General features: G+C 31.6%; 2 protein-coding genes across 47 annotated transcripts; one reads left to right on the top strand and one right to left on the bottom strand.

The window, feature by feature from the left end:
• Positions 1–4,443: 4,443 nt before the first annotated feature.
• On the bottom strand, positions 4,444–21,202 carry LOC126666992 (uncharacterized). 43 transcript variants are annotated; one of them, XR_007638249.1, is made up of 9 exons: positions 20,466–20,624; positions 15,031–15,383; positions 14,681–14,759; positions 14,079–14,147; positions 13,924–14,003; positions 9,538–9,603; positions 9,280–9,328; positions 8,469–8,584; positions 4,444–8,353 (listed from the first exon to the last, which is right to left on the bottom strand). XR_007638249.1 is itself a non-coding variant. In XM_050360095.2 (7 exons), the coding sequence occupies exons 3-7, from the start codon at positions 14,704–14,706 to the stop codon at positions 4,674–4,676; spliced, it is 462 nt and encodes a 153-aa protein (XP_050216052.1). In that variant the 5' UTR covers positions 14,707–14,759; positions 20,466–20,532; positions 20,814–21,202; the 3' UTR covers positions 4,444–4,673. The 43 variants fall into 43 exon arrangements, 10 of the variants coding, with proteins under 10 accessions (XP_050216052.1, XP_050216219.1, XP_050215986.1 ...); XR_007638241.1 differs by having other exon boundaries at positions 8,469–8,577; XR_008789811.1 differs by having other exon boundaries at positions 4,444–5,984; positions 8,229–8,353; positions 8,469–9,603.
• On the top strand, positions 10,168–15,634 carry LOC126666763 (MADS-box transcription factor 27-like). Of its 4 annotated transcripts, none has more exons than XM_050359867.2 (7): positions 10,168–10,245; positions 12,147–12,208; positions 13,351–13,450; positions 13,546–13,587; positions 13,669–13,710; positions 13,882–14,036; positions 15,023–15,634. In XM_050359867.2, the coding sequence occupies exons 1-7, from the start codon at positions 10,168–10,170 to the stop codon at positions 15,060–15,062; spliced, it is 519 nt and encodes a 172-aa protein (XP_050215824.1). In that variant the 3' UTR covers positions 15,063–15,634. The 4 variants fall into 4 exon arrangements, with proteins under 4 accessions (XP_050215824.1, XP_050215618.1, XP_050215750.1 ...); XM_050359661.2 differs by having other exon boundaries at positions 13,669–13,752; XM_050359793.2 differs by lacking the exon at positions 15,023–15,634 and adding an exon at positions 14,141–14,406 and having other exon boundaries at positions 13,669–13,752.
• Positions 21,203–21,464: the final 262 nt, after the last annotated feature.

The following is a 21,464-nucleotide window of genomic DNA, read 5'->3' as shown; positions in this document are numbered from 1 at the left end:
AAGCTCTTACACTCAATCCTACATGAAAGAGCATAACATCATTTCTGCATTATAAGGCAAAGCATATACCATGTACAAATAATGGTGCATAACTCAACATAAAAGCAATTTAAAGAAACCTTTCGTATATTAGAAGCAATATGAGTTTAGAGTCAGTTTTAAAAAGAATTTCATCAATTCAAGGTCCATGTAATAAATTATTCTATTTTAATAAAAAAGATTCAAACTATATAAACAAACATAGCAGTATAATATTTTGAGCAAAACGAATATGCTAGAGATTGAATCAGGCAAAACTTAAACTTTAAAAGATGTAGATAATTAGCACTAAGTTTCAATAGCAATAAAAAGAACTTAATTTGGAGTTATAAAAGTCAATTTATGTCTGATGCCCTAAGGCTGCAAGTTCGAATTCAAAAATAGAAGGCCTAATTACTTAAAAAACCTCCACCTCGTAATATTTTTTTGTTTATACCATGACCTAGGAAAAAGTTCATTTGTACCCTTTTTTTGATTTTTCGTTTTCAACTCTACCCTAAAGCACTAAATTGAACTATTTTTATTTAAAAAAAAAAACTTAAAATAATCCTTCATTTTTTAACTTATTTGTATTTTTTCATATAGAAAAAAGATGATATAACCCTTCTATTTAATTATTTTTAATGTTTTCATCCTTTAATTAATTATTTTGTCAAAAAATAAAATTTTGGGGTACAATTGAAAATGAAAAATCAAAAAAAGGGTACAAATGAACTTTTTCCTAGGTCAGGGTATAAATAAAAAAATGTTTCAAGGTGGAGTTTTTTTAAATAATTAGGCCAAAATAGAATTAGGTGAACTAATCAGATGAAAACTCTTGTTAATTGAACTTGAATAATTTCTAAAGCTTTAAGAACTCAAAAACAAAAGAAGTTTGTAGATTTGCTCTAAGTCAAGATGAGAGCAATTTGTTTTTCTTCACTTTTCTCTCTTAAATGAATATAAGAGGAGATATATATCAAAAAAAAAATTATTCAAAGCAATTACTGCACCATGTCATTTGTGCAACAAACTATTTGTACGTTAGTCATATAAAAATTTTAATGATTAAAAAATAAATAATAATTAAAAAAATTCATATCGCAGATGCTCGTTGCCCTATAGTTAATAGGCTTAAATGCATAAAAAACCACAAACTTTCGCGTGTTTTTGCTATTTAACACGAACTTTTAATTTTGGCATAAAAATACACGAACTATCTGACTTTTGCAATAATAACACGAACATCATTTTGGGCATAAAACGACACCGTTTCTCCCCTAAAACGGCACCGTTTTTGCCTTAAAACGACATCGTTTTTTGAAAAAAATGCAAGCTTGGTCTTATATGCAAAAATTTGATAGTTCATGTATTTTTACGCCAAAATTAAAAGATCGTGTTAAATATCAAAAACACGCGAAAGTTGGTGATTTTTTTGTGCATTTAAGCCTAGTTAATATAACAATTGCATGGGATAACCTTTATCAAAGACTAATTTGTCTTAGCTTTAGTTTCACACCTCTCATAAGTTAAAGAGCCTTGTAGACATTTTTCATTTAAATGATAAACATAAAACTAAAGTTCTCTTAAATCTAGTAGGACATTGATAAACATAAAACTAGTAGGACATTGAGATAAAAAGGTACACTGTTCAAAAAAGTGAAATCGATTGACATAAGATATTTGCTAAAACTAGGACAATAACATTTAAAAGAGATTCTCACATAAACTCAGTTTACCACATCATCCATGGACTAAACCAACACATTATGACACGTCGTTAAAATAATTGCACTATCCTGATATTACTATTCAAAAGTATAAAAAAATAATAAATAAAATTACGATAGTGCCACTATTTTAATGACGTGTCATAATATGATAAGCTAGTCCATGGATGACGTGGTAGACTGAGTCTGACTAAGAATCTCTCTAACACTTATATCATTTTCGCAGACAAGCATATCTAAAAAAGATGTATTTTTAGATTTTTTGATCTGCTTTTGTAATTTGAAGGAGAACATAACAAACAAATAATCAAAGATCCTAGGTTTAATAAAAACAAATGCTTATTACAAGGATAGCTAGCTTAAAAAAGAGATTCATCAGATAATATTATGGACGACATTCAACTAATTAGAAAAAAAGCATTAGAAACAACGTCAGTCCGAAAATATTTGCAAATGTGCATATTAATTAAGGGTTAATTGCAAATGCATACACGAACTTTACCCTAATTTGCAATTACAACATAAACTTTGAAACTTAGCAATGTCAGTAACCAACTTTCATTTTTTGGCAAATTGGTACACCGACCAATCACGCAACGACACATGGCGGTATATTACAATGTCCACGTTAGTGTTTTTCGTGTTTGGTGTATCGATTTACCAAAAGTGTAAAGTTGGTTACTAACATTGCCAAGTTTTAAAGTTTATGTTGTAATTGCAGATTAAGGTAAAGTTAGTGTATGAATTTGCAATTAACCCATTAATTAACAAAGCTCTATCACAGTAGAAAATTTGTCTTTTTTTTTTCCTTCAGCAATATCATTATCAGAAAATTTATAAAAGAGTTTGACAAAAAATATTATGGATGACCATATAATCTTAAAAAGTTTAAATAGATATACCTTAACATCATCTATCAGAATTGCACATGCACTAGATTAAGTTAGAATTTCAACACAATAATTGAAAAAATGAGAGAATAATTTGAACGATCTATATATAAGCATGTCACTTGAACTAAACATCAGTAAAAATAATAAAGAATTTGACTGGATGAGGACCCTAAAGATAAGAGTGCACTAATTAAAAAGAATTACTAGCTTGCTTATTCATTCTTAACTAAAACAATGTGATATTTGGCATACTAACAAAACTCGCAATCTAACACATGCTAGAAAAATGAGATTTCTTTTTTACCACGGAAAGGAAAAAGATCACTCATCCGACATTAGTGATAAATCTAGTGCAACCAATCGCTTTGGCGTTTAAGTATGAAGGATGTAGAGGTCTCCATACACATGTTTTTTTATCAATAATTTATTTTGTTATAAGATCATATGATATAAACAATAATTAGAAGAAAAAAAAGAGACAAGTGAATGTATGAGTAAGTTTAGTATGCTAATCAAGTTAAAAGATAAGCGGGTAGATTAAAAACATGAGACAAAAATACTGAGCATGTAAGATTAACTGTTCTAGATCCATAATACAAGATTCTGACCCATCAATTAAAGTAATTAGAGAGAGAGATTGATGTGACTGAAATTTAAAGATAAATTAGAAGCATCTGCCATGTGATAATCGATAATCCAATTTGAAGATGAGCAAACAAGACATGTACTAGGAATACTAAACTTTATTGTTTCTTAAGTCAGCCTAACATACTCATCTACATATATTATCGTTAAATTTTTTGAAGTCCTAAAAGTTGAAGAAATATACATAGAGAAATCATCAATATTTTTAGCTTCAGAAAATTTCGCTTCGTATAGTGACGTTATATTTCCCTCGACTAGTCGCCAGTAAAAATATCAAAATCCATCAGCTCTTAAGAAATACAACCATTTCTAGATAAAGGGATAAATTTGGTTTGAGTTGGTTTGGTTTTCAATGTGGACGAAATGTAACAATTGTCCTCTTTCAAAAAAAATTTGGAAAAACATTAAAATTTAAAACTAAATAAGACAAATTATAATATATTAGACATTCGAATATTTAAACACATAAAAACTAATGTTATTTTATAAGTTATATGATATATAGAGTTAATTTTTTTCAATTAAAAACTAAAAACACTATTATATATGAACTAAACTAGTGATTTCAGTTTGATTTAATTCTTTCGATATTTCAATTAGTTTGATTCACCTAATTACGCTAAGGAGAGCTCTGTTACCGGAGGGGGGGGGGGGGGGGGGGGGGGGGAGGGGGGTGTGATGGGCTGAACAAGCGGCAAACTTTATGCACCAAAAATCAACTTGGAAGCATATTCAAGAGAGGAAATCTAAGATATTTGACAATCTCAGACTTACAGCTAAAAAACTCATAACAATATCTTATTTTGTTGAGTCTGTTGCACATTAATCAGTACTAAAAAGAAACAATAGTTTGATTTCTTCATACATTTTCTAAAAAAATGGTAGGTGACTTATCACCTTTATCTGTCTTGTAAATTGCTCTACACGTATCATAAAAGTTCTCCGTTCCGAAATACAAAAATTGTAAATATTTCATTAACTGTTGGACTACAATTAGTAACTATACCAACAACCTCACTATTAATAGAAATTTATATCTATAAATATAAGCGAACATCACATCTTACCTTGAGTAGTTTGGTATCAGCCATTGGAGAATCATCACACAAATGGCTATCCATATTCCATAGCAATAGTAAACAAATACATTTCACTGGTTTAACTCCAATCAACAATTTTATAGCATTTGGTTTATGTTCCATGATTATATTTCAATTCAAACAGCCTTTTTCTAGCTTTCATACCCATAAAATCCACAAATCAAAAGCAATAGGTTGTGAAACTATAAACTAGAAAGCTCAAATATGTCCATGTGAAACTTACCCGAGTACATAAACTCCCAGTAGACTCTAGAAACATGTTTTATATGACAAGGTGAGATGGACGATCAAAATAGAACATACAGTCGGCTACGCACACACTCCCACGTGCAGACGAGTAGGACTGACTCACAAACTTGTGTTGGCGTGTGAGCTCCACTCACGGGGTCCATGGCGACCGAATTTTGGCAGGCGGCTGATAGGTGCACGACGCTCCTCCTGCGATGGACTGTGAAAATAGAAGATCATCTAAACGTGATGACAAAAACATTTTTGGTCACTTACCTCTTTTGGGAGAATTGCTTCTTTGGACATAAATGAAAAAATCTATTGGCATCAGCTTACCATGTTTTTAAAACACCAGAAATTAATTTCTTGTGTCCTGTATTCACTAATTACAAATAAAGAAATACCATTTTGGGAATAAAAATCTTTTTACAAAGAACAACATTTACAGTAAATTTCTAAACAATCAAACAGTTATAATTTAGCTACTAATTACTTCCTATTATATTAGCTTTCTAATATACTTATACATAACATTGGAAAAAGTCATAAAACCTAAAACAATCAAATTATCACCATAGTAGCAGCAAAAGAGTACAATCTCTTTAGATTAGGTGAAAACTCCAAAAGGATCCAAAAGTTTTGATGAAAATTTATTTTATTATCTTTAACAAGCTGATCCTTAACGAAGTTTATTTTTGATTCATTAGATGCTTAATGGACCACATGAGCTACACAACAGACAAAAACTTATTTCCTTACATTTACCATATATATATTAATTATTTTCATCGGTACAGATGAATGTGGCGGTTAGAGATTCAAACTCAAGACCTCCACAATCCTCGCAAAGTTAAATTAGAGTGAGTTGATTTGCCATTATTGATTAGAAGATTTAGACGTGCACTTATGACAATTTACAAATTGCTTAGCCTATAGGAAGTGAACTTTATTGGTAAACTAGGCTGATTAACTTGACTTGAGATATTTTAAACTACACGTATAATTTCTTTTATAAGCTGATAACAACAGTTGTAATAGCAAACTACACTATATTTCGTGGCACATGAAAATATATCTATAAGATAATTAATACATATTCCATTTAAAAAGTATAGAGCACACAAATAATCAACTGAATTATAAAATGACTAGAAGAGATAATAAATAAATAAAGTAGTTGGCGATCAAAAAAGTGGAGGAGACAATTTAAAAGAATAATCAAAAGAAGTTGGACGAAGACAATCAACGACTACAGACCGGCACCCTACCGTTAGTTTATCCCCTAGATGCATGCATGTAGAATAAACCATAATAATCTTTCGAATTGCTTTACTTAATTATACTCGTTAGAACTTTGCCATTTAATTTGCCTGCAAGGATAGAATAAATTTATTATCTTTGGTAGATAAATATAACAGCAGGTAAACCAATTCATATGTTCTAAGTCTAAGATGGAGTATTATGCATGGAGCTTTTGACATTCCCTTTCCTTGTATATAACTCTGTTCGTCATAAATTTTGATTTCTTTCTTCTGTCAGTTTTTGAAAAAATTGCATTGATGGTTTGGCTTAATTTACTCCACCTGCATAGTATTTGCATCTGGTCGACCGAATCGATCGAACACAACATCTCTAAATATGCAACTCATGACAATTGAGAAGAAAACTTAGTCATAATTGAAGATGGACCATAATGCAATATCGAGTTACGATATGCAAATTGTCTGAAAGATTTATGTCATCCAACAATATCAAAATTTCTTATTATTACATTCATTATTGTTTGGTGTTTTTGGGGGAAGGGGAAGACGGTGTTTTTTCTGTTAACTAGTGCCTCGAAAGAGAAACTATGTTGTATTCCATCATCCTAAATAGATAGACAAAATTCAATTTTTTTAATTCAATCATTTATTCTTGAAATAATTAAACATCAAGTATGCTATTAATAATTAAACTATGTCGTATTCCAGCAAGGATTGTAAATGATAAAATCTCCTTACTGTCCCTTTTTACTTTAATACAACACCAAATTCTTCATCAAATAAGATTTCTTAGTCTGTAACACCATATTGAAGATGACTTTAGCATTAAGTGCAATAGAAAATACCAATGCAATTTGAGATGAGTCGATTCTTAAAATTCCAATAATTAATAATAAATCTTGAATTACACATCTTTAAAAGAAGTTCCAAAACGTCGTCCAAAATACAAATGGCGAGCCGGTTGAGAGGAAACTTCCACGTCCAATTTAGAAAGGGGAACTCATTAAATAGGCAAGAAGTGATGCATTTGCACGTCAACTTTAGAAGTACAAAATGAAACTATCTAAAGAAAACCTCTTTAGATAAGGCTTTTCTTTTTTGGCTCAATTTTTTCAGATCAGTTTTCAATTTTTTTAATTTCCTATCATTATTTCTAAAGTTTTGTCTTGGAAGCGAATTTTTAGGGGAGGAAAAAATTCAGCTTTTCTTATAAATCATTTTCAACTAACTCATGCACTCTTTTGTCGACCTAGTCTCATTGACTTATACTTCCTATAAATATGGCATACAGACGTTTATGTGCATAATAGAGCTGAGAAAATGAATATCTGTGCATTGTAAAGAGTGCGTGAATGCAAAATTGTGAAGATATTGTGTGTTAGTAGTGAGTGTCTTTTGTACCTAAAGTCTTGTTAAGGATAATAAAAGGAGTACTTTAATTCTCTGATATTTTCTATATTTGGTATCACAGCTTTTCAATGTCCTTTTCTATTCCAGCTAAATAGTGTTTTCTAGTTCATTCATTCTATTTTGAAATCTCAGTCATTTGCTTAGCTAATTTCTCTTAATTCTAACAAATTATATAATTTATTTAATAATGGTATTTAAAGACTTTTAAGTTAATTCTGGACAACTGTAATAAACTCTCTATATTGCAATCTAATTTTAAAAATTATACTCTTCTTCATTCTATCTTCAAAGATTCAGATGCAGATCGAATTCTGATATCTCTTGGCACAAGAAATTAGTTTTTGTAAATTAATTAATATAATACCTTGCTTTTCTAATATTAGCTTTGTCTCCAAAATTTATAATCTCGTTTTTTCCTGAAAATCTTAAAGCAAAAATATTTCACTTTGTTTTATCATCATTTTGATTATGAACACATCTTTTTCCATTCTGATTTTTCACTTTCTTAACACTTTGGCATTCTCCTTTAGGGGTGGAGTGATTATGCTTCCACCAACTATTTTCCACAAATCTCATTCTCACTCAAACCTAATTTATGATATTCCCTCGCCCTAATTGTGTCTTAGCTTATGACTCTAGCCTCTCCTCCCATATGATTGACAAGATTTTAGTGAAGTCCTAAATTCTTGGGTTGTAAGCAAGGGATAGTCGTCAGAAGTATGATCACTTAACACTTTCAAAATGCAACAATATAACAACATTATCAAAAAGGTTCCATGACTTAAGACGTAGGGTAATTCTAAATTTTGCACACCAAATTTGATGAAAGAAAGAAATACTATTAAAAAATGTTAGCAAAAAGATAAGAAACCTTATATTTAAGCCCATTGGTTAGGAAATAACATATGAAAGTTTATGTAAAAAGAAGAATACACAGCTTACTGTTGCAGGCCAATTTCTCCCCTTATAGTAATACCACTGGAGATGGTGCATTGTTCCTCTTGGGTTCATGTAGCTGTTTGTTTGAAACTGAATGAAGATAAATTGCAAATTGTAGGCATGCTGAACTAGAAAAACCAATAGACAGGGAGATATTTCATTAGTTTTTCGGTTCATGTCCCTGTCAATTAGAAATAGAATGAAGATAAATATAGCATTCATGTGTGGAATAAGAGCAATAACCTGGTTTGCTTAACTGTGGGTTTCGAGACTAAAAAGTAGATTTGAGGAATGCAAGTCTTCTAGAATTTGAAACTAGAATTTGCAGATTCTTGGAAATTTCCTGTATAATCTGCAAACTTTAACAAATTCTGATAAATTGCAACTACAGATGCCAAAGATAATTCTGGTAATTGATCTTGAGGGTCATCAAACTTTCAGTTTTTTTTATTTCACTTTCTAAACTGCAATTTTTTTCCTTTTTGGTTATTGAACTTCAATTATTTTCAAATGAATTTTTCCATCCACAAGTACTTAGGCGGCAGCCAGATTTTGACATGTGATGGCCGAATTTTGCTAGTTATACCTTGAAAACTTATCACACATACATAATTTCATTTTGAAAGGGATTTTTTAAGCTAAATCATGCATACATGGAAAATTTTCAAGTAAAACCAAACAAATTCCAGCTGCCATCTAAGCATTTTTTGCCGGAAAAACCAAACTGAAAAAAGTTGAAGTTCGGTGACCAAAAAGAAAAAAGTTTAGTAATTAAAATGAAAAAAATGAAAATCCAGTGACCTTCAGAATTAATTACCCAAGATAATTCACATAAAGTCTTGACATCCATAGAGAGGTTGTCTCGACAGTAAAAGTTTGCAGAGCAAGGCCATAACATTAATCAATGTGCATTAGAAGAAAAGAAAACATTTGCAACTGAAGCATGAAAATAAATTAAGAATCAGAAAAAGAATGACTGAAAAAGGAGACACAAAGATTCATTTTCAGTATAGTAAAATGATGCGATGTGAAAAGTGGGAAAAAGAAAACCTACATTTTCTTCACATTAAAGTGCTTTGATGTGAAACGTGGGAAAATAAAGCCTACGGAGAGAGAGAAAGAGCGGTAAAAAGGATGAAAACATCAAATACTGAGGTTCAATTAGTTTAGCTCTCACACTATTTTTCAGTTCCAGCAAAGTGAATTTCCCAATGTTAGAAACAAAGCGAATAACATTAGCTATCCTTCAATATTTCAACATTAAACTGAATGCGTTGAAGTACATAAATACAAACGATTAATAAATGCTTACTCCGAGGTTGGAATTTCTTGATAGATCTCCCTCGATATGCTCTAAATAATGCGTGCATCAAAAAATCTACGAGTCAGAAAAGCTAAAGGCACCGTTTGGATTGAGGGTTTTTAAAATCCATAAATTTTAGCGAAATCGATGGATTTTAAATCAATGGAATTTAAATCCATAGATTTTAAAATTCCATCGTTTGGATTGAATATAAAATCAATGGATTTTTAATATTATTTATGGAAATAATAAATAGTATAACAATCCATCATCTATAAAAAATGGTGGATTTGGACTTTCCCACCTAATAGGTGGGAAATCAAAACCCTCAAAAATGATGGATTGTAAAAAATGAGGGAATTTATAAATCCATGGATTCTATTAATTTTTTTTCTAGGCAAACGATAGATTTTGTCTAAATCCATAGATTGTTTAAAATCCATCGTTTAGAATCCATCAATCCAAACGGTGCCAAAATGAATTCAGGCTTGTGGTAAAATTAATTAAGTTGACAAACCATACCCATTTTCTTTCTTAATGTAGTATCCATGTGTTAATTAGTGACATTAATGTTATTAGAAACTGTTCATAGTGAATGCAATATTCATCTCTAATAAAAATTGAATATGTTCTTACAGCATGAAATCTATAGTTGAAAGATACAACAAAACAAAGGGGGAAAACCATCAGCCGGGGAACCCAATCTCTGAAGTTAAGGTATATAAGTACCCAGCACTCTATTCTCGGTCACTGCTATTACATTTATGTAATTTCATGCATAATAAAACATCATGTCTCAATACATTCATTGTTGAAGGCAAACTACAGATCCATGGTCATCTCGAGTCTGGGCTATAAGCATGTTGCTGCTAGTAAGGCACTAGAGATCAACAAACTAAACTTTTATGCTTTCTGTAAATAAGTTACTGACAGGAGAAACATATACTGCAAGTTATTGTCTTGCTAAACCATGTCAAAAAGATATTAAGATTATTGATCGAACTACCAGAAACTTCACATTTCATAGGATGGTAGCTATGCACACATCTTTACAACATTTACACGGTCACAACACAAACTATATGGAGGACTTCACTGCGCATTAATAAAATGGAAGGTTCTCTTGTTGCACCAAGAGATAGGCTTTGACAAAACAAAACACGTAACTATAGTCGAGCACCTTGTATCATAATCACCATCACAATATCCATTAACCTCACTTTTTTCTTATTTCTTGTATGTTATACCACAATAATTTGAACCTCGAATTTATAGTAGAATTCTCCGAGCAACTTCTAAATGAGACTTCTTTAGATTCTGCATAAATGGACTTATCATACTCATTGCATGTGATACCCTCATGATAGGGAGAGAGATTAGGCTATCAACTAATTGCCCGTCCATAATAAGTATGGGCAATCAAGATTTTGTTGGGTTATTAGAGATCAAAGATATGGAAAATATTTAAATAAAATTGTTGAGGAAGAATATCAAAAGGGTAAAAAAAAATCCATTTCGCACATCAGTTTTAGAGAACTAAGACAACCATCAAACACGTGCTAAATCCTGAACCCTGATTTGAATTGAAAAGGCAGAAAATATGAAATAATTCTAACTATAGCTTCCCGAATATTAAAAAATAAAGGTAAATCTAATAGTTTGAAGACTAGGAAAGTCACTTTGACAAGAACTCTGAATACAGTTAAAATGTAAAGGAACCCAAAAAAAATTCACATAAAATAGTAGAATGGGTATTGTTTCCGCTCACATAATGAGTTCTATAGTTTTGTGTAAATAATCTGAAAGAAAACAGAAACAAATGAAAGAACAAATGTGTAGCACAATCAACTTGAAGGTCTGAATTTGAAAACAGATTGGTATTAATAACCAGTAATTCAAAGACAATAAACAGCAGTGAGATACCGACAACCATAAGAATCGCAATGACTATAGATGAATTTGACATGGATTTTAGCTGCCATACGGTTAGCCAGGAAGCATTCCAACACTTCTATAGCTGCCGCAGCATAATTAACCATTTCTTTCCTATTCTAGCTACTCTAAACCAGAATCAGACTGGATCAAGAGAGAATGGTTCGAGGCATAAATTTAACTAGCACGCCTCTTATCTTAAAGAAAATAACATAAAGACTTGATATTCTGTGAAGCCGAGTTTCTAAGAGTAACTACATACATCATGAAGCCCACTAGCAACAAACTCTGTCCATCAATTGAACCGGAAGTGGAGATACCCAGATAAAGTTATATACAAGAGATAGGCAGCATTAATGCAAATCATATAATTAGATGCTAGAAACAGCGAGATGCAACCATGAACTCAAGCTGAATGTTTAATGCATAAAAGCACTTCTCTAGTGTCTGTTTCGTATAACTGGTTGCACTAAAATTCTATATATGGATCATTTGATTCGCTTAAAATATAGTGCAAAACTCAGACATGAATGGTATCAAAGACCATCCACTGCCACAACTTTAGAGAGGAAAGGGAATTCAGACATGCAAAAGTTGATATTTTGATCTCTTTATATTCAATTATGTTCATATACCCATGAAAACCAGAGAAGACTAATATGTTGATAATTCTGTATTTTTGGTAGTTCTGGCAAAGAGAGGCAGCAATGTTGAGGCAACAGCTGCATAGCTTACAGGAAAATCATCGGTATGATTTATTTTTTAAATAAGTTTATAATTCTCAAGGCGCAAAGAGACAATAAATCTATAACCATAACCAATTGAATTTATGATCAGATATATGCAGGGATGGCTTTTCTCCACAAATATACAGCTCTTTTACTTTTACACCTTAGGCAGCATCCTATTTGCCGACCCCCCATCTGCCCAAAAATTATAAGAAAGGAGGTAAAAGAGATAGCAAGAGAGAGCTTCTGAGAGATATTGACAATGAAAAAAAGGCAGCAAAACAATTTAATCATCTTTATAGTACGTACCAATCATAGGCTCATAGCCATAAGATAGTACTCTTTAAAAGACAAATACTAGACAAGATGGGTTAGCTCCTGTTGTAAGAGCATCCCACCTAAGAACAAGAGATCACGGGTTCGAGTCACTGCAAGGTTGGAGTGAAATCCTTTAATCCTCATAAATAGGGGAAAAAGAAGAAGACAAAAACTACTGGGTTTTTACTTTTTTTTCATCATGCACAGTTTTAGCTTAAGTTATAACCCTGCGCCTTCTTAGCCATCTGTACAAGGGTATATTTGGCAAAAGCCTTTTAATACCAAAACTAGAAAACTTGACATGCTAATATGTGTTGTTGGGATTGTAAATAGTGTTAGATTTTAGATAATCAATCACAAAAAAGGAAAATACTGCAGCTGGCCTTCCTAATCATTCATTTTGTATCGTTAAATATAATGCTTCTACATCACCGGGAAGAGAAAAAAGACAGAGCATTACCTAGTGCTAAATTTATTAAGGAAAATTTAAAGCCATGTAGCTTATGTATCCTAATTAGCACAACCCTGACCCTCCTCTCTTTTAACGAAGGTAGATACAAATTCAACGCCAACAATAGAGAACTGTAGCATTTATGAGCAGATTTTTCAGTGTAGAATTTGACGTATGGACAGAGCATCTTCTCATTAAACACGAACTACCATGTGTAAAGTTAATATTTTCATCAGAGCACAAAAGAAAACATTTAGTGCATCTTACTAATATATTTTGTCAGTAATTTCACAGAAAACAAATGTTATGATTAGAAGAAATAGATAAGGGTGATTTCCGTCCCTAAGAAAACTGAAGATTTTCAAAGATACTAATTTTACACAGCAATTACAGAAAAATGATGGGTGAGGAGCTTTCTGGCTTGAGCACAAAGGACTTGCAGGATTTGGAGAGTCGGCTAGAAATGAGCCTTCGAGGAGTTCGCATGAAAAAGGTTTGAAGATCTTAGTGTTCAGGATTTGAATATTTGAAATCCTTAAATGTTAAGGTAATATGCATATCGCGGACACTAAAGTTTTACTTTGTCAGGACCAAGTTCTCATAGATGAAATACAAGAACTAACCAGAAAGGTAACTTTTAAGACACTGCCTGTCAATATATATTTCATAGTTTCAATTTCATCAGCAAAAAATTCATTGTTTTTCTTGCAGGGGAACCTCATTCACCAAGAAAATGTGGAACTCTATAAGAAGGTAAACCTAATTCGCCAAGAAAACAGAGAATTGTATAAAAAGGTAGAGGTTGGAAAATGCTGCAATCTTCAACTACCATTGGACTGTATAAATCAAATGATCAATCTCAACCCTAACATAACATGTAAGTGAGAGATGCATTTGATCTGATGTTAAATGTGCATATCTCAGGTTTATGGAACAGGGAACATAAATGCAGAAAATAGAGACTACCTTAGCACAAATGATCTTGGAATTGAAGAGGATTCAAATATACCTATTCATCTTCAACTTAGCCAGCCACAGCAACAGAACTGCGACACACCATCAAGAAGTATAAAGCTGCGGTAAAACTTCTTCCTGACTACAAGTATTTTTATTTTATCTACCAGTTTATTCTTTTTTAACATCTTGATGTGAAACTCCTTTTTCGTTGATAACTGTGCAGCAGACTACAACTGCATTAGCGAAGAAGATGCATCTTCAGGGAATGGATATTTCATGATATTAATGTCTAATAACCACATTTATCATTATGCTCCTATTAACACTAAGTGGTATGCTTGCCACTGACCATTTAAACCAGACTTTGGTTGACATGATCAAATGAAAAAAAAAATAGCTTGTGTGTGATAAAGGATAACCAAGGAAATAGTCGCTTATGTAAAAAATATTGAAGTGTAATAAAGAGAAAATAATATTGTATTCCATATGCAACTCACAATTTGGCAATATACTTTAATAAATAAGCACCATTGCGTTGCAATAACTCACACATTCAAATAAAAGACAATTATATGTGTAAAGTCATATGGTGACATTTAACTTATCAAACAAACAAGCATGACAATACTTCAATAAAATAGGAGGCTAAGAAGAAAAATCTATAGAAGCATAAACAACAGAATACCTGGGAATCCTAATATCTGTCAACTTTGCTTTCTGCTTTTGACTGCAGATGTTTATAAAGGGAAAGTGTTAAAATATCTACCTTTTTGGAAATGGTTGCAATTGCATAACAAAGTCGAACTACCCCCTTGATCATTCTGCTATAAGATTGACCCCTTTACCTACACATAGTCCATTTAAATAGTTCAACCTTCTTAATAAAATTGGAGAAAATATAATGCACCACACAAACTAAAAAAAATGTTGAGCACCAAGAAGACAAATATGTGTTGGTAAAAGTGTTGCAATGATAAATCCTAAGAAGATATATGCGAGTCATTCTATTCATTTTTATCATTTATAACAGACTGATCATGAGATGTGGAAAACCAAGAGCTTGATAGTTGATACTAACGACTTTTTTTAAATGCTCATGCTGTGGCAGAAGATCACCTTATTTAAAGCAAAGAGGGATCTCCAAGTAACTTCCATGTGCTTGAAACAAGCAAGATTTTGGATTCCAAATTGCAACTTAAAACAGTAAAGACAACACCAACTTAAGCACAAAAGAGCATCTGAGGGACATGTAGCTTTCATTGGCTTGCAGAATATCCTTTATTAAGAAGAACTTTGGGCTCCAGAATTCAACTTCAAACAGCCGACAGATAGCGACAACTGGAACAGAAAATAGCTTATAAAGCTTTATAAATAGCACTCACTGTTCAATTCCAGAACCTGAAGTATGTCATCTGATAGATATTGTTAAAGAGAACTGCTGTACAAATCTTTTCCAAAGAAGCAAGATTCTGTAAAAGGGTCAAGTTGGGATTCAGAAACTATTTGTCGAATAGTAGTGCACACGCAGGGCAAGCAACTCAAGACCCTCATCTAAAGACTACATAAAGGTACAAAAAAATAAATAAAATGCTCCCAGTAGTTTGATTATTCCAAATGCTAACGGTCGGTCGTTTCTCTTTCCTAGGGTATAAAAATTTCATGTAAATACATTCCTTCACAGATAATTACTAACAAGACATTAAAAGCGATGCTCCAGTAATCCATGGATATGTTATAGCACGTTACTGTCCAAACTTGACAGCATACCCTGCCATGAGATTCTAGGAGGAAATAGATGCCTTTTAAAAGGGGGAGAGGGTAGCATCCGAGTTTTAGAATTGCAAAGGGCCATCTAAGTTTTGTGAAAGAATGACCTCCGAATGGCTCTTTTTAAAAAAAAAAATAACATTACGCAGAACAATAAGATAAAAGAAAGTATGAGAAAAAACTGTAGGGATTTCAAGGTTTTACGTAAGTACATAAAATAAATCAGAAATGGAACTGAATCAGCCACTGTTAGGGTGAGTGGATATTTTAATCAATTATAAGAATGACTGAAATGAACAACATATGAAAAATGAAATTCAATAGATAATAATAATACAATTCAAAGGCTAAAGGAATAACAAAGACATGACCCAATGATTTAGCCTATCATTATTTTCTATAAAATGTCATGCTGTAAAAATAAATATAAATAACAGGCCAGTCTGAAGTATCTAGTTTTCTGAATGGGCAGGTAGTATTGAAGTTGCTAAATGCTTAAGAAATAGAATAGGCACTATGGTGTGAAGAGAAAAAATATTGAACAAATTGGCATATGTTAAGGAGCAAAAGGACTGTCAATAGCTACTGGCCACTATTTGTATAAGTACCAGAGATGATGATGCTCCTTTCATTTAAACTTAAATGAAAAAAAAAAAAAAATGAAATAGATCTAAATGGCATTCTTCCAACCCTCAACTTAAGTATGCCTCCAATCCTCATGTCTGTCTTTCCATTACAACCTTTCTGTCATGATGCCAAACGGTCATTAAGGTCAACATAGACTCAATACAGCACTATTACGGTGTGATTTCAAATTCACTGTATCAAAACAAGAATTATCACATCGAAAGGCCAACATTTAACTATGAAATGGCCAAAATATGATTTTACAGGCATTTTAATAATAATTGCTACTTTTCTAATTTAATTTGAAATAGTTAACAATGTAAGAATTTCTAAGAACTGTCTTTTCCCCTCTTACAATCATTATTCTAATGTACTGTAGGAATATAGCACAATTTTCTATTAAATTTGTCAATCATCTCAAACACTTGCATGCAATTAATGCAGTGCATCATCATTGTACCGTAACTTTCTTTTTCCTATAATTATAGTTGCCATCAACATCATCCACAAATCAAGTGCTAGACTCATCCCCAATCCCACACAAATTGAGGTCTTATATTCAAAACCATTTTTCTTGATTTTATTTTCATTAGAGATTCAGTTCGGAAAGATCCTCAATACATTTAAATCCTTTAGATCGTTCACCACATGTCATCCTTAGCCAAAGTCTTATTTTTTATACTCTTGTTACTACAATGTGCTCAGTCTCCCGAGCCAGTCCATACAGTTTTTACAGTACATGCGCAAAATCCGTCTTAACGACTATTTGTTAGCTTATCTGAACAAGTGGAATTTCCAGAGTCATATGAATGTGGTATTTATCTACCAAGTCTTGTAATTCTACACATGCATCTAAACATCACAACCCACATAAGTTTGGAAAAGCTTACATTCATCAACATGACAACAGATGACAAAATTAATTTTTTAGACCTTCAAAATTTATCAAAACTATTGTGACCAAATAAACCCTTCTACCAACTTCCTACATATTATCATCAGATTCATCACTACAATAACACACATAAATCAATTTGTTTGCATTGTAGTATATTAGGCTATTTATGAATTCCCTTTACTAATTTATACTTGAATCGTCTTTGAATAAGTCATTTTCTATGATATTGCAAAGACTTATAAGAAATTATTGGAGCAAGAAAAACATCGCCTCCGACAACCAAGATGGCCTCAAAAATTAAAAGTCAAGGGCGGTAGAGCAATGAATATTTATCTTGATTAGTGGAAGGCAAATGGCAACAATTGAGAATAATTGATAGACGAAGGAAATTGAATCATAAAAGTGCTAATGTAGCATTTGTTGAGAATGGCAACACAAAAGAAACTATTACATATGAAGAAACATCCTTAAGCAAGGAGTGGAGGAGGGCTATGGAAGAAGAAATAGATGCCTTAAAGCAAAATGAGAATTGAAATTTAGTGCCTAAAAGTTGTGAAGACGGTTTCTTGAAAATGGCCTTAAAAAGTAAAAAAAAAAGGGCATCATTGTAGATCAATCGAAATGATACAATGTCATTTGGTGAATTGAGGATTCTCACAAAAGTATTGTTTGGACTATGATGAGACATTTAATGTAGTTGCATAGAGTACATTGGTACATTTGCTAATAGTTTTAGCAGCTTGATGAATACTTTCCTTCATGGTGAGTTGGATCAAAAACTAGTCATAGAGTTGCCTCGAGGATTTAAAAGCAAGGCTCATCTTGAATAAGTATGTAAGTTAAAGAAAGCACTCTATAGATTAAGCAAGTGTCGAGAGCTTGGTATGGAAAGATCTCCAACTTGTTTATGTGAGCTCAAGAAGGGAAGTTGGCTATAGTAATAGTCTTTGTGAATGATCTCATCATCACAGAAGATGACATAGTTGAGATATTTAATCAAAGCTAACCTATCGGTACATTTTCGGATGAAATTTATATGACATTTAAAGATTTTTTGTTCTTGAAGTGGAACACATGAAGGATGGAGTTTTCCTATATTAGCAAAAGTATAATAATTATCTATTGGAGAAGTATGAAATGCTCGAGTGTAAGCATTTAGAACTTTAGTAGAGGTAATGAATGAAAACATTTGAAGAATGCTACTATGTATAGGCAATTAGTTGGTAGTCTAATTCATCTCATGAAGCTAAATATATCATATGTGTGGTGGGTATGGTAAGTCGATTCATGCAGGATCCTAAAAATTCTCATTTAGACATTGTTAGAAGAATATTATGATATGTTTGAGGTAACTTAATTGTGGTATATTCTACTGGAAAAGAAGGAAAAAGGGAGATCAATGGTTAATGTAATGTTGATTACACCTTGATGCGCACGACTATAGGTTATGTATTTAAACTTTGATTAAGACCTATTATCTAGCAACTCTTACTAATATTAAGCATTAATTTTGTTATAATTAGAATATTAGGGATTAAAATTAATTCTTTTTATCTAGTACTAGTTTATGTCTTTCTTATTAGTAAGAATACAAATTCTAGTAATGTTAGCAATTCTACTTACGTTGCATACAAATGTGCCAATCCTTCGCATATGTTTATAATAGCCAAGCTGCACTTAACGCACCGAGTGATTACTTTCATAAAAAATATACAGTTATATATATCTTTTAAACGGGAATTCTACCATTACTTTATTTTTAATTTTATTTAACCATCTAATGAAGATAAAGTATTATTTACTTTATAAAAAAGAGAGTAACCATAAAAGGCACACATCTTGAAATATTTTAGCATGTTTTCTATTATCAATCGTGTGGACTCAAGTTATCAAACCATCAGGCGCAATTGTCTTGATCACTCGTAGGTGTGATTCTTAGAAGATCCATTATTTCTTGGACAAATTTCATTATTTTTGCAAATTAAATGTAGAATAAATCTACTCTACATTATTTTGGTGCCGTGTAAGAGATTTAACATTATTTTCATTGCTAAATTTACATTTTAATTAGAAGGGTTTGACAAAACTAAAAAAAACATAAAATTATTGAACCTTTTGAGACAATCCATAACAATACTCATGGAAATAAGACAACCAAAAACCATGTGACCAAGGCAATTAGCCAAAAAGAAAATAGAAAAAGATTTATCCTAATATTCACATCTTAATCCGAATACTTCAATTCGAAATTTATTATCATTTGTTACTCTGAAATAATTTAAATTTTCATTAATTTAATTCCTTTGTTTGTTGAAGAAAAATATGTATTCTCTACACACTAACTAAAAAAAAATCTTGTATCCATTTTATCTTTATTAGTAATGGTATTGTAAATTGTGTTTAAAATTACAGTTATTAAACTTAATCCGGTAAAAATTCAGGCTAGAATCTATCCAAGGGTGTGAGTGGTTCCGTCAGCGGTGCGACTACTGATTAGGAATTTAGGAGAGGAGGGGTAATATATAAACACTATCTATAATGTACATTATTTATTATTATTAGCACAGTATTTTATTCATAAACTCTAGATTCATTTAATTTCTAAAACAATTTAAAAGGGTATCCTAGAAAAATATAGAAATCATTTTAAATAAATTGGATATTGTATTTGGAATAATTCTTATTTAAACAAGCTCTACCGCTGTTGTTAATAGTTTTTTCTCACCGTTGACCAAAGTCAGTCCTTTTTTATATTGTCACAAAACAAATAAAAGGAATAAAAGGAATAGACAAAAAAGTGTCATTAGCATGAAAAATGCAAGAATGCAGCCATTAAGCAAAAAAGACTAATAAGGAACATATTTTTTGAATTGATAACATGCACATACATGAGTGATCTCCAAAAATTTACACAGCCCACGGTTCAATTTAACTAATTAAATAAACATGCCCTCATGAGGTGTTTGAGATTTTGAAAAGGAAAACAGTTCACACAATATTTTATGTTGTACTTTGCAATGATGGACTTATTTGAGAAATCACAAATTACCTAATAACACTGATCAACAGGGGTCTTAATAATTTCAAAAGTAAATCATCAAAATCAGTATGAAATAAAAGAAATATATATAAATATATATAAATATACTACATGTGGTGCATTCAGCAATCAATAAAAATGTTGAATTGCCTAAGATAAAGGTAAACTAAACACTATATCAAAAACGGCAAAAAGAAAAATGTCAAAAAAGTAGCTTACCGGAAAGCCAAACGGCGTCTGCTTAACTCCTTTTTGCCTCAAAATATCTGCTGCTCGTAATTTAAAACTGTAAAAAGTAAACAATAAAAGGAAAACGTGAATAAGAAGAAGAAAAGGCGCGAATTAAAATTTTAGTGAATTATAAACCGAAATCGCTCCAGAAATGAAATTGAAAATGAGCTAGGGTTTGAGTTAGCAATGCATGAAAAGAAACTTATGCAGTTCATTTCTTGAATTTTATCTCTCCAACCAAAAGGATATTTCTACAGAAACGTTAAAAGAAATCAAAAAAACGAAATAAACAAAAACAAAATTAACAGTTAATAAATGATTGAAGCGATAACTTACCAACAATAAAGCAGCATTAATTATCGAAAACTCAAAAACGCACAGGTACGCAGTATAAATTACTGAAAACTCTAGAAATTTTGTGTCATCGGAGCACAGATCGTAATCGGAAGCTGAATTAGAGAAATCGGACGGAAAACAGATTAGCAGTGCAAGAAGAGAGATCTGTGATCAGCGAGAAGGAGAGGAAGAAAATAACAGAGCGAGAAAGAAGAGAGAATGGAAAAATGTAGAGGCAGATAATAATAACCATAACTTTTTATAGTGTGGGGGAGACTATAACAGAAGATGCCCCCACTTAATCTATACTCATACACGTAAGCAGTTGTGCACTTCTTTTTATGTTTTCATTTTTCTTTATTTTTGGGATTCGGATTCTCCTAGACGGTAAAACTCGTTTTCTCTGTTTCGGAGGCAGCTTCTGTTTCATCTGGGCAAGCAGGCTCTTCTTTACTTCTAATTTTAATTCAACACATCTCATTTTGCACCCTACACTAACACAAAACATCAATTAACATCATATTCATAACTTTAAATAATACTTTAAACTTTTGATATTTTAATTTTAACTCGTTTTAAACCTTCAAATGAGATGGCAAAAATAATCGAAGAACTATGTACAAATCGGAACTTAACTGGCATATAATTATT

Source organism: Mercurialis annua, linkage group LG1-X (assembly GCF_937616625.2).
Source record: "Mercurialis annua linkage group LG1-X, ddMerAnnu1.2, whole genome shotgun sequence".
Classification (NCBI taxonomy): Eukaryota; Viridiplantae; Streptophyta; class Magnoliopsida; order Malpighiales; family Euphorbiaceae; genus Mercurialis; species Mercurialis annua.
This window is presented reverse-complemented; position numbering and strand designations above follow the sequence as displayed.

Coding starts and splice junctions, on each gene's coding strand:
- LOC126666763 (XM_050359661.2), top strand. CDS start 10,168: ATGAAATCTATAGTTGAAAGATACAACAAAACAAAGGGGGAAAACCAT. Junction 13,588..13,668: donor TACAAGAACTAACCAGAAAG/GTAACTTTTAAG, acceptor TTTTTCTTGCAG/GGGAACCTCATTCACCAAGA. Junction 14,037..15,022: donor TCAAGAAGTATAAAGCTGCG/GTAAAACTTCTT, acceptor ATGCTGTGGCAG/AAGATCACCTTATTTAAAGC.
- LOC126666992 (XM_050360095.2), bottom strand. CDS start 14,706: ATGCAATTGCAACCATTTCCAAAAAG. Junction 9,329..9,537: donor CAAGAAATTCCAACCTCGGA/GTAAGCATTTAT, acceptor CTCTCTCCGTAG/GCTTTATTTTCCCACGTTTC. Junction 4,835..8,221: donor TTGGCCTGCAACAGTAAGCT/GTGTATTCTTCT, acceptor CTATTTTCACAG/TCCATCGCAGGAGGAGCGTC.